The 12,531-nt window shown below is 44.7% G+C and overlaps 1 protein-coding gene across 3 annotated transcripts in view; it reads left to right on the top strand.

Moving 5' to 3' along the window:
• Window positions 1-12,219, top strand: part of LOC137332585 (sialic acid-binding Ig-like lectin 14) — a 54,061-nt gene extending 41,842 nt beyond the window's left edge. For all 3 annotated transcript variants that reach the window (XM_067996518.1, XM_067996516.1, XM_067996517.1), the window contains 3 exons: window positions 6,076-6,137; window positions 7,804-8,004; window positions 11,937-12,219. In XM_067996518.1, the coding sequence (XP_067852619.1) occupies window positions 6,076-6,137; window positions 7,804-8,004; window positions 11,937-12,146 (473 nt within the window). In that variant the 3' untranslated portion in view covers window positions 12,147-12,219. The remainder of the gene's footprint in view (window positions 1-6,075; window positions 6,138-7,803; window positions 8,005-11,936) is intronic.
• The last annotated feature ends 312 nt before the right edge of the window (window positions 12,220-12,531 follow it).

Genomic DNA, 12,531 nt, shown 5'->3' with positions numbered 1-12,531 from the left:
ACCTGCGACCTCTACCACCTAGAAGGACAAAGACAGCAGATGCATGGGACTACCATCACCTCCAAGTTCCCCTCCAAGTCTCACACCGTCCTGACTTGAACATATATCACCATTACTTCATTGTCGCTGAGACAAAATCCTGGAGCACCTTCACCGCATGGACTGCAGTGGTTCAAGAATAAGGCTCACTACCACCTTCTCAAGGGCAAGTAGGAATGGGCAATAACTGCGAGCGACACCCACATCCCACAGAATGATTAAAAAAAAAGCTTTTGGCTCATCTCAACAGAAGTTAGCTTCTAAAGTGACAGTCACAAGCACATAGAGCAGTGCACCATCAAACCTATCCAGTGTCATATCTTCTCAGTCCTGAGTAGGAACATTACACACCTTGAGGTTGGTTTCCAAAGTGCCTTTGTACCACTTTCTTGGCCCACCATGGTATATCTGCTGGATTTCACTTCACAGGTAATCATTTACATTAGAGGCCTAAAGTCCAGTGTCCAAATACCAATGGCCAATGGCTTTCTCAGCGAATTACACACAAGTTATTAAGAAAGAAAGACGTACATTTATATAACACCTTTCATGACCTCAGGGCATCCCAAAACACTTTATAGAATCCTAGAATGGTTACAGCACAGAAGGAGCCCATTCAGCCCATCAAGCCCATGCTGGCTTTTCGTGAGGGCAATCCAGTTAGCCCCATTCCCCAGCTCTTTCCCCGTAGCCCTGCAAATTTTTTCCCTTCAAGTATTTGACCAATTCCTTTTTCAAAGCCACAACTGAATCTGCTTCCACCACCCTTTCAGACAATAGCATTTCAGATCATAACTACTCGCTGTGTAAAAATGTTTTTCCTCATGTCGCCTTTAGTTCTTTTGCCAATCACCTTAAATCTGTGTCCTCTCGTTCTCAAACCTTCCACCAATGGGAACAATTTCTCTTTATTTACTTTATCTAAAACTTTCATGATTTTGAACACATCTATCAAATCTCCTCTTAACGTTAACTGCTCTAAGGAGAACAACCCCAGCTTCTTCAGTCTATCCACGTAACTAAAGTCCCTCATCCCTTGAACCATTCTAGTAAATCTTTTCTGCACCCTCTCTAAGGCCTTCACATCCTTCCTAAAGTGCGGTGCCAAAATTGGACACAATACTCCAGTGGTGGTGAACCAGTGTTTTATAAAGGTTCAACATAACTTTCTTGCTTTTGTACTCTATGCCTCTATTTATAAAGCCCAGGATCCCGTATGCTTTTTGAACCACTTTCTCAACCTGTCCTGCCACCTTCAAAGATTTGTGCACATATACCGCCAAGTCTCTCTGTTCCTGCACACCCTTTAGAATTGTACCATTTAGTTTATAATGCCTCTCCTCATTCTTCCTGCCAAAATGTATCACTTTGCACTTCTCTGTGTTAAATTTCATCTGCCATGTGTCCGCCCATTCCACCAGCTTGTCTATGTCCTCTTGAAGTTGATCACTATCCTCCTCACTGTTTACTACACTTCCAAGTTTTGTGTCACCTGCAAATTTTGAAATTGTGCCATGTACACCCAAGTCCAAGTCATTAATATATATCAAAAAAAGCAGTGGTCCTAGTACCGATCCCTGGGGAACACCACTGTACACCTTCCTCCAGTCCGAAAAACAACCATTCATCACTACTCTGTTTCCTGCCACTTAGCCAATTTCGTATCCATGCTGTCACTGCCCCTTTTATTCCATGGGCTTCAATTTTGCTGACAAGCCTATTATGTGGCACTTTATCAAACACCTTTTGAAAGTCCATATACATAACATCAACCGCATTGCCCTCATCAACCCTCTCTGTTACATCATCAAAAAACTCAATCAAATTAGTTAAACACAATTTGCTTTTAACAAATCCGTGCTGGCTTTCCTTTATTAATCCACACTTGTCCAACTGACTATTAATTTTGTCCCGGATTATCGTTTCTAAAAGCACCCCCATCACTGAGGTTAAACTGACTGTCCTGTAGTTGCTGGGTTTATCCTTTCACCCTTTTTTGAACAAGGGTGTAACATTTGCAATTCTCCAGTCCTCTGGCACCACCCCCATATCTAAGGAGGATTGGAAGATTATGGCCAGCATCTCTGCAATTTCCACCCTTACTTCCCTCAGCAATCTAGGATGCATCCCAACTGGACCAGGTGACTTATCTACTTTAAGTACAGCCAGCCTTTCTAGTACCTCCTCTTTATTAATTTTTAGCCCACCCAGTATCTCAACTACCTCCTCTTTTACTGTAACTTTGGCAGCATCTTCTCCTTGGTTGAGACAGATGCAGAGTACTTATTTAGTACCTCAGCCATGCCCTCTGCCTCCATGCATAGATCTCTTTTTTGGTCCCTATCAGCCCCACCCTCCTCTTACTACCCGTTTACTATTTATATGCCTATAGAAGACTTTTGAATGTCTTTTTATGTTCACCGCCAGTCTATTCTCATAATCTCTCTTTGCCCCTCTTATTTCCTTTTTCACTTCTCCTTTGAACTTTTTATATTCAGCCTGGTTTTCACTTGTATTATCAACCTGACATCTGTCATATGTCATTTTTTTTCTATTTCATCTTACTCTCTATCTCTTTCATCATCCAGGGAGCTCTGGCTTTAGTTGCCCTACCTTTCCCCCTCGTGGGAATGTGCCTAGACTGTACCCGAACCATCTCCTCTTTAAAGGCCACCCATTGTTCGATTACAGTTTTTCCTGCCAATCTTTGATTCCAATTTACCCGGGCCAGATCCGTTCTCAACCCATTGAAATTGGCCCTCCTCCGATTGAGTATTTTTTACTCTAGATTGCTCCTTGTCCTTTTCCATAACTAATCTAAACCTTATGATACTATGATCACTGCTCCCTAAATGTTCCCCCACTGACACTTGCTCCACTTGACCCACTTCATTCCCCAGGACTAGATCCAGCAATTCCTCCTTCCTCATTGGGCCGGAAACATACTGAGCAAGAAAGTTCTCCTGAACACACTTCAGAAATTCCTCCCCCTCTTTGTCCTTTGCACTATTACTATCCCAGTCTATATTAGGATAGTTGAAGTCCCTCATTATCACTACTCTATAGTTCTTGCTCCTCTTTGTAATTTCCTTGCACATTTGCTCCTCTATATCCTTCCCACTAGTTGGTGGCCTATAGAATACACCCTCAGTGGTGTAATGGGGCCTCTATTATTTCTTAATCTAATCAAATAGATTCTGTCTTTGACCCCTCCAGGACATCCTCCCTCTCCAGCACTGCAATATTCTCCTTAATCCATACTGTCACCCCCCTCTCCTTTTCTCCCTTCCCCATCTTTCCTGAACATCTTGTATCCAGGAATATTTAGTACCCAATCCTGCCCTTTTTTGAGCCAGGTCTCCATTATTGACACAACATCGTATTCCCATGTGGCTATTTGCGCCTGCAGCTCACCGACCTTATTTACCACACTTTGTGCGTTTACACACACGCACTCTAAATCTATCTGAGACTTTCTCCTATTCTCCCTTAGTCTGACCCCACCTAATGCTCTACTATTTCTTACTCCAGCGCTATCTGTCTCTCCCAATCCTTTGTGCACCTTGTTTCTCCTCTCTAATGCTACATCCCGGTGCCCATCCCCTGCCACATTAGTTTAAACCCTCCCCCACAGCACTAGTGAACCTCCCCGTGAGGTCACTGGTCCCAGCTCTGTTGAGGTGCAACCCGGCCGTCTTGAACAGGTCCCTCCTGCCCCAGAGCTGGACTCAATGCCCCAAGAATCTGAAGTCCTCCCTCTTGCACCATGTCTCTAGCCACGCATTAACCTGCCTTATCTGCCTATTTCTGTACTCACTAGCGCCTGGCACTGGGAGTAACCCAGAGATTACTACCTTTGAGGTCCTGCTTTTTAACTTCCTCCCTAGCTCCTGAAACTCTGTCCACAGGAACTCTTCCCTTTTCTTTCCTATGTCATTGGTACCCACATGGACCACGACTTCTGGCTGTTCCCCTTCCCCCCACAGAATGTTCTGCACCCTCTCCGTGATGGCCTTTACCCTGGCACCAGGGAGGCAACACACCATGTGGGACTCACATCGGCGGTCATAGAATCGCCCACCTTTCCCCCTGACTATCGAATCCTCTATGACAACTGCATTTCTACACTTCACTGTACAGTCCTTTGCCCCATGGTGCCATGCTCAGGACTGCACTCCTTCGAGGTGTCGTCATCCTCACTGGTGTTCAATGCTGAATACTGGTTTGAGAGTGCCACACACCCAGAAGATCCCTGCACTGCCTGCCTCTTCCTACCCTTTCAGATGGCCACCCACTTGCTATCCTGAACCCTCTGTGACTGCGGGGTGACCACCTCCTGGAACGTACGAGCCAGGAAACCTTCAGCCTCCCTTACGCTCTGCAGTGACTCCAGCCGCCCCTTAAGCTCAGAGACCCTCAGCCTGGGCTCGAGCAACTGGAGGCACTTCCTGCACATGTGGCCCTTCAGGACACATGAAGCGTCCTGAAGTTCCCACATGACGCAGGAGTTGTGGGCAATGGGTCTCAGCTGCCCGTCCATTATATTTAGAAACCTTTTTTTTCTAAACTCCTTTACATACTCGATTATTATTAATTTACTTACCCCGATTAACCTCCCCTTTTATTCCAGGACTCTCAGAGCTCCTCCTCTCTGTTCACTGTGATGCCACTCTCTTTGTTTTTAGTGAATGGGGAATGGGCTCCTCCCCCCAGTGCTCAGCACCACTTCCCTCGACTCCGCTCCATTCCCGCTCTTGTACTGATACCTGGGACTCCTCCCCCGGTGCTCAGCACCACTTCCCTCGACTCCGCTCCATTCCCGCTCTTGTACTGATACCTGGGACTCCTCCCCCGGTGCTCAGCACCACTTCCCTCGACTCCGCTCCATTCCCGCTCTTGTACTGATACCTGGGACTCCTCCCCCGGTGCTCAGCACCACTTCCCTCGACTCCACTCCACTCCCGCTCTTGTACTGATACCTGGGGCGCCTCCCCCCGGTGCTCAGCACCACTTCCCTCGACTCCGCTCCACTCCCGCTCTTGTACTGATACCTGGGACTCCTCCCCCGGTGCTCAGCACCACTTCCCTCGACTCCGCTCCATTCCCGCTCTTGTACTGATACCTGGGGCTCCTCCCCCAGTGCTCAGCACCACTTCCCTCAACTCCACTCCATTCCCGCTCTTGTACTGATACCTGGGACTCCTCCCCCGGTGCTCAGCACCACTTCCCTCGACTCCGCTCCATTCCCACTCTTGTACTGATACCTGGGACTCCTCCCCCGGTGCTCAGCACCACTTCCCTCAACTCCACTCCATTCCCGCTCTTGTACTGATACCTGGGACTCCTCCCCTGGTGCTCAGCACCACTTCCCTCGACTCCACTCCATTCCCGCTCTTGTACTGATACCTGGGACTCCTCCCCTGTTGCTCAGCACCACTTCCCTCGACTCCACTCCATTCCCACTCTTGTACTGATACCTGGGGCTCCTCCCCTGGTGCTCAGCACCACTTCCCTCGACTCCACTCCATTCCCGCTCTTGTACTGATACCTGGGGCTCCTCCCCCGGTGCTCAGCACCACTTCTCTCGACTAAATTATCTATTTATTTATAGATAATTACTTTTTAGTCTGTTTTGGGTCTTTTTCGTCAATTAAGTACTTTTAAAATGTTGCCACTGTTGTAATGTAGGAAACGCAGCAGCCAATTTGCACACAGTAAGGTCCCACAAACAGCAACGTGATAATGACCAGGTAATCTGTTTTAGTGATGTTGGTTGATGGATAAATATTGGTCAGGACTCCAGGGAGAACTCCCCTGCCATGGAATCTTTTACACTCACCTGAGAGAGCAGATGGGGCCTTGGTTTAACTTCTCATCTGAAAGACGGCACCTCTGACAGTGCAACACCTCCCTCAGTATTGCACTGAAGAGTCAGCATAGATTATGTGTTCAAGTCCCTGGAGTGGGACTTGAACCCACAACCTTCTGACGGAGATAAGAGCACTACCAACTGATTCATCCTGTTTTTTTTTTCAGGAAAAAATTCTGAAAGTGATTCCCAACCAGTCTTCCACAATGAGGTGCAGGACCCACAAGAGGTTTGTGAAGATGCCTTTAAACTGGGTGCATGCTCCCCCGATAACTTAGTTTGCTTCTTGGAGTCAACTTGGCGAGAGGATAAACTGTATATCAGCTGTACGCTTGGTATGGAAGCAGTTACGTGTAGCTCACTCCTGCTCCACTGTGGACCTCAGCAGTCCTACTAATTCATCTGTGTCTTGGCTTCCACCCTGCCTCATGGTGTTACCAGAGCTGGCTTTTTAGTACTGCTTCCTATCCTCCTGTTGCTGTCCAACGACCCATGAATAGAAAGTTATCACTGTACTCCAAGTGTATCCATTCCTCTTGCGCTCAATTTACACCATGTGACCATTCCCTCATCATGTTTGCAACCCATTGACTTTTATTTGGCCCCGCAGCAGTTTGAGCCAAAATTAACAACTGTCAGCTTTGGGCTCACTCATATCCAGCGCTATATTCAATTTACACATCTCCTGGTTATGAAAGATTGGGCCATTTATGTTTTATATAAATGGCATTTAATCACCACAGACTTGCATTTATATAGCGCCTTTCATGTCCTCGGGATTTCCAGAATCGCTTTACAGCCAACTAATTAATGTAGTCACTGTTGTAATGTAGGGAAATGCAACAGCCAAATTGCACACAGCAAGATCCCGTAAACAGCAATGAGATAAATGACCAGATAATCTGTTTATGGTGATGGTGGTTGAGAGATAAATATTGGCCAGGACACCAGAGAGAACTCCGCTGCTCCTCTTCAAACAGTGCCATGGGATCTTTTACATCTACCTGAGAGGGCAGAAGGGGCCTCGGTTTAATAGTTCATCTGTACTGCACGGATGTTAGGATCTTTACGTCAATATTTTCTTTAAAATATTAATTGTTAGTGGCCTTCTGTCTTAGGGCCCATCTTCAGAGAGAAAACAAGTTGTATCTTGATTGTTTTCATAAACTGAGGACTGTAGGGAAATATATGTTGTCACTGTGAAAACTGTGTACTGTTTTATGTTCCAGTTGGTAGAGTGTGTATCCAGTCCACCTTCCCTAGAGAGGAGGATTCCAATACCCGTACACCTTATATAGAATGAGTGTTCTCTGTTAAGACAACTTGGGTTGTATTATCATTTAACTCGATAATGGGCAGAGAAAGGTGTACTCCGGATTATAGGGGACGCAAGGTCTACTCACAGAAATGACAGTTTTCTCAAAAAGCATGCAAATATCTGGCGTAAAAACCCCAAAATTAAGACCACGCCCTATAAATGGATTTGCATATACAGTGATCTCCATCAATCCTAGCTGAATGTTACACGTGAGTGCAACAGGTGCTCAGGGTCCCGCATGCTCAAATGCTGGGAAATAGTGTGCAGGATGAAATTATATAATCTCCACACCCCCCTGATAAATTTCCATATTATAATCAGCTACCAGCCCCCATTTTTCTGCGCCTAGAAATGTACACATGGTGTAAAGTGGGCAGAGGTCCAGAGTCAGAGACTCTCACCCAATTTTCCGATTGGGTTTATCTGCTGTACACCCCTTAAATTGTCTGAACCCGATTGGAAAAATCTACAGTCAGGCTAATCGAACGATTATCTTTCCAACTGAGCGAGTGCTTTAAAAAGATCTTTTTAAAAAATCTGGCACGGACAAGAGTTGTAACCGTGGTCTCATTGGCAGGACAACCGGACAAGCACTTCCATCGCTGACAACACATATGATAATGTGTGCATGCACATGAGCCCTGGTGAGAAATTGGATGCTCCCAGAAAGGATTCTGAAGGTGCCATAGTGTATGCTTCCATACAGTTTGACAACAAACCTAAGGACCTGAAACCAGCAAGATACAACTCAGAACAAACCATATATAACAACACACAGGTAATTATATAGAATTTTACAGCACAGAATCAGGCTTTTCAGCCTAATAGGTCTATGCCAGTGTTTATGCTCCACATAAGCCTCAACCCATCGAACACCTTCATAATTGTAAAGACCTCTATTCAGTCACCCCTCAGTCTTCTCTTTTCTAGAGAAAAGAGTCCCAGCCTGTTCATTCTTTCCTGATAGATATAACCTCTCAGTTCTGGTATCATCCTTGTAAATCTTCTTTTGGACTTTCTCCAGTGCTTGGATATCCTTTTTGTAGTATGGAGACCAAAACTGCGGGTGGTCTAACCAAGGTTCTATATAAGTTCAACATAACTTCTCTGCTTTTGAATTCCATTCCTCTAGAAATGAACACCAGTGCTTTGTTTGCATTTTTTATGGTTTTGTTAACCTGTGTCGCTACTTTTAGTGATTTGTGAATGTGTACCCCTAGATCCCTTTGCTCCTCACTCCATTTAGACTCTTATTTTCCAAGGAGAAGATGACCTCCTTATTCCTCCTACCAAAATGCACCACCTCACACTTATCTATATTGAAATTTATTTGCCATTTACACACCCATTCTGCAAATTTATTAACATCTTCTTGTATTTTGACACACTCTTCCTCAATATTAACTATACCCCCCAACTTGGTGTCATCCGCAAATTTTGATATGTAACTTCCGGCCGATTCCCGAGTCTAAATCATTTATATAAATGGTGAACAACAGTGGCACCAGAACCAATCCCCGTGGAACACCACTTCCCACCTTCTGCCGGTCTGAGTAACTACTTTTAACCTCTACTCTCTCTTTTCTGTTTTGTAACCAGTTTGATATCCATTCTGCTACTTGGCCCCCAACTCCACATAATCTGACCTTATTCATGAGTCTATTATATGGTACCTTATCGAAGGTCTTTTGAAAGTCCATGTATATCACATCCACTGCATTACCCTTGTCTACTCTTTCTGTTACTTCTTCAAAGAATTAAACAAGTTTGGTCAGGCATGAACTTCTCTTTTGATATCTGTGCTGAATATTCTTCATTACATTTTTGGTTTCCAGATGTTTTTTATTACACCTTTGAGTAAAGATTTCAATACTTTCCTACCACCGACGTTAAGCCAATTGGTCTATAGTTCCCTGGATTTGTTCTATCTCCTTTTATAAATATAGGAATAACATTAGCTGTCCGCCAATCCTCTGGCACTATTCCCTTCTCTTTGGATTTATATATATATATGTAATAGTGCCTTTGAGATCTCTTCCTTAGCTTTTTTTTTAATATGCGTGGATGCAATCCATCAGTACCAGGGGTTTTATCCTCTCTATGTTTGATTAGTTCATCAATTATCTCCCCCTTTCTATCTTAAATATCTTGATATCTTTTTTGATCTCTTCTTCCAATGTCATGCCCACCTTGTTGGTCTCCCTGGTAAATAGTGAGGCAAAGTAACTATTCAATATTTCTGCCATTTTGCTGTCATTACCTGTGAGTTTAACGTGCCTATCCCTTAGTGGACCTATCCCTATCCTGATTTTTCTTTTGTCATTTATGAGTCTAAAATATTTTACTATTTCTTTTTATATTCTTTGATAGTTTAATTTGTCTGTCTAATTGTTTTTTTACTTCTTTCCTAACCTCTTTGTATTCCCTCTCATCATCCTCTCCTTTATTGTCTATGTGTGTCTACAGCCTCTGAATGTGTGCGTGTGTGCGTGTGTGTGTGTGTGTGTGTGTCCGTGCGTGCGTGTAACAGTCGTACAAGCCAGAAGGTTTCAGATTCAATTCCCAGTCTGTGATGAGATTGTTGACCTCAGCCAACCAGCCCTTGTTGCCAAAGTTCCACTGAGCAAGGCAGAGGGGAAAAAAATCAGCACCTCTTTAGCCTCCTGATTGCTGTCCCAGTGACCTCCTTTGGAACGTGTATCTGTGTGGGCAAAGAGTAGGAACAGGTTGAGGCTCGGCTTTGATATTTGAACAACCTACCAGCAGACACTCTCTAAGGTTACACTGGGCGAAAAACCGGAGGGCAGTCGATGCCCGTGGAGCCAATTTTACAGGTGGGCTTGTGTGTTTCCAGTGCTTAAGTGATGGGTTTTCCAATTGAGGGATCTGCTCCCAATTCCCCCGCTCACAAAAAGGTTTCCACATTAAGTCATCCCACTGGGCAAAGGGCTCACCTTAAAGTTGGCTTCAAAGCAGTTGGCTGCTAAATGGGGCCCGTCATTGCTGGGAAGTTATCAGGAGCCCTGTGTAAATGGTTGGCCCCATTTTCAGGAATTTCTTTTTTTTAAATTCATTTTCGGGATGTGGTCATCACTGGCAAGGCCAATATTTATTGCCTGTCCCTAGTTGACCTGAGGTGGTAGGCCTCCTTGCTAGGCCACTTCAGAGAGCAATTAAAGGTCAACCACATTGGTGTGGGACTTGGGTCACATATAGGCCAGACTGGGTAAGGCTGGCAGGTTTCCTTCCCTAAAGGAGATGAGTGAACCAGTTTGGTTTTTACGACAATCCGACAGCTTCACAGTCACTTTTACTGATACCATTTCCAAACATTTTTAAACTGAATTTAAATTCTCAAACTGGGATTTGAACTCACCTTCTACTGGATTATTAGTCCAAGTCTCTGGATTACTAGTCCAGTAACGTAATTGGGGGTAATATATTAGCATGGATTGAGGATTGGTTAACGGACAGAAAACAGAAAGTAGGAATAAGCGGGTCATTTTTGGGTTGGCAGGCTGTAACTAGTGGGGTGCCGCAAGGATCAGTGCTTGGGCCTCAGCTGTTTACAATATATAGCAATGACCTAGATGAAGGGGCCGAGTGTAATGTATCCAAGTTTGCTGACGATACCAAGCTAGTTGGGAAAGTAAGCTGTAAGGAGGATGCAAAGAGGCTGCAAGAGGATATAGACAGGTTAAGTGAATGGGCAAGAAGGTGGCAGATGGAGTATAATGTGGGAAATGTGAAATTATCCACTTAGGTAGGAAGAATAGAAAAGCACAATATATTTAAAAGGTGAGAGACTAGTAAGTGATGATATTCAGAGGGATTTGGATGTCCTTGTACACGAATCACAGAAAGTTAACATGCAATTAGGAAGGCAAATGATATGTTAACCTTTATTGCAAGGGGGTTGGAATGTAAGAGCAAGGAAATCTTGCTTCAGTTATATAGGGTTCTGGTGAGGCCACACCTGGAGTACTGTGTACAGTTTTGGTCTCCTTACCTAAGAAAGGATATACTTATCTTAGAGGGGATGCAACAATGGTTCACTAGATTGATTACTGGGATGAAAGGGTTGTCCTATGAGGAGAGATTGAGTAGAATGGGCCTATACTCTCTGGAGTTTAGAAGAATTGAAACGTGTAAAATTCTTAGAGGGCTTGACAGGTTAGATGCTGAGAGGCTGTTTCCTCTGGCTGGAGAGTTTAGAACTAGGGGTCATAGTCTGAAGATAAGAGGTCGGCCATTTAGGACCAAGGTGAGGAAAAAATTCTTCACTCAGAGGTTTGTGAATATTTGGAATTCTCTACCCCAGAGGGCTGTGGATGCTCAGTCGTTGAGTATATTCAAGACTGAGTTCGATGGATATTTGGACACTAAGGGAATCAAGAGATATGGGGATCGGGCGGGAAAGTGGAGTTGAGGTCAAAGATCAGCCATGATCTTATTGAATGGTGGAGCAGGCTCTCGGGGCTGAATGGCCTACTCCTGCTCCTATTTCTTATGTTCTTATAACCACTACGCTATCGTAACCCTTCCTTAATTCCACAATCCAAACCCCAGGCCCAGGAGGTAGAACGAGTTCTTCTCCTTTTAAGTTGCCTGCTCTTTGACAAAGGCCCGGCTGGAGGGGGTGAGCTTTCATTTTATTGAGTAGCCCTTTTAATTCCACAGACCTAAAGAATTTTATCATCCTGTTGGCAGGGCAATCAAGCGACTACACTCACCGACAGTGCTGAGTATGAGAACTTGGAGAAGTATAAGAACATCAGTAAGGAAGCAGGGCCTACCAAAAAGGATTCGGAAGAGACCATACTATATGCCAACACAAAGTTTACGGACAATCAGAAGGATCCAAAACCGGCAAAGCACAAAGCACAACAAACTGTTTATGGCGTCATACGGGGAAAATAGGTTAAGAAACAAAACAGATTTATTTTGTTTAGAATAATTGGATTTTCATCCACATTATACTCTCTAAAATATTTCTCAGGTGTTCTGTACATTCTCTTTTTTAAAATTCCAACTCGGGATATGGGCATCGCTGGCCAGGTTGCTTTTATTGCCCATCCCCAGTTCCCCAAGGTAGGCCTTCTCCTTGAACCTCTGCAGTCCTTGCGGTGATGGCACTCCCAAGATTGGTGCTTAGTAGGGAGTCCCAGGATACTGGCCCAGCGATGGTGAAGGAACAACGATGTATGTCCACGTCAGGATGTTGTGTCCCCTGGAGGGGCCTTGGAGGTGACATTACTGCTCATAAAATGACAGCTGCAAGGGTACTACAATTCAGCTGAGTGTT

This window comes from Heptranchias perlo, chromosome 14 (genome assembly GCF_035084215.1).
Source record: "Heptranchias perlo isolate sHepPer1 chromosome 14, sHepPer1.hap1, whole genome shotgun sequence".
Lineage (NCBI taxonomy): Eukaryota > Metazoa > Chordata > Chondrichthyes > Hexanchiformes > Hexanchidae > Heptranchias > Heptranchias perlo.
This window is presented reverse-complemented; position numbering and strand designations above follow the sequence as displayed.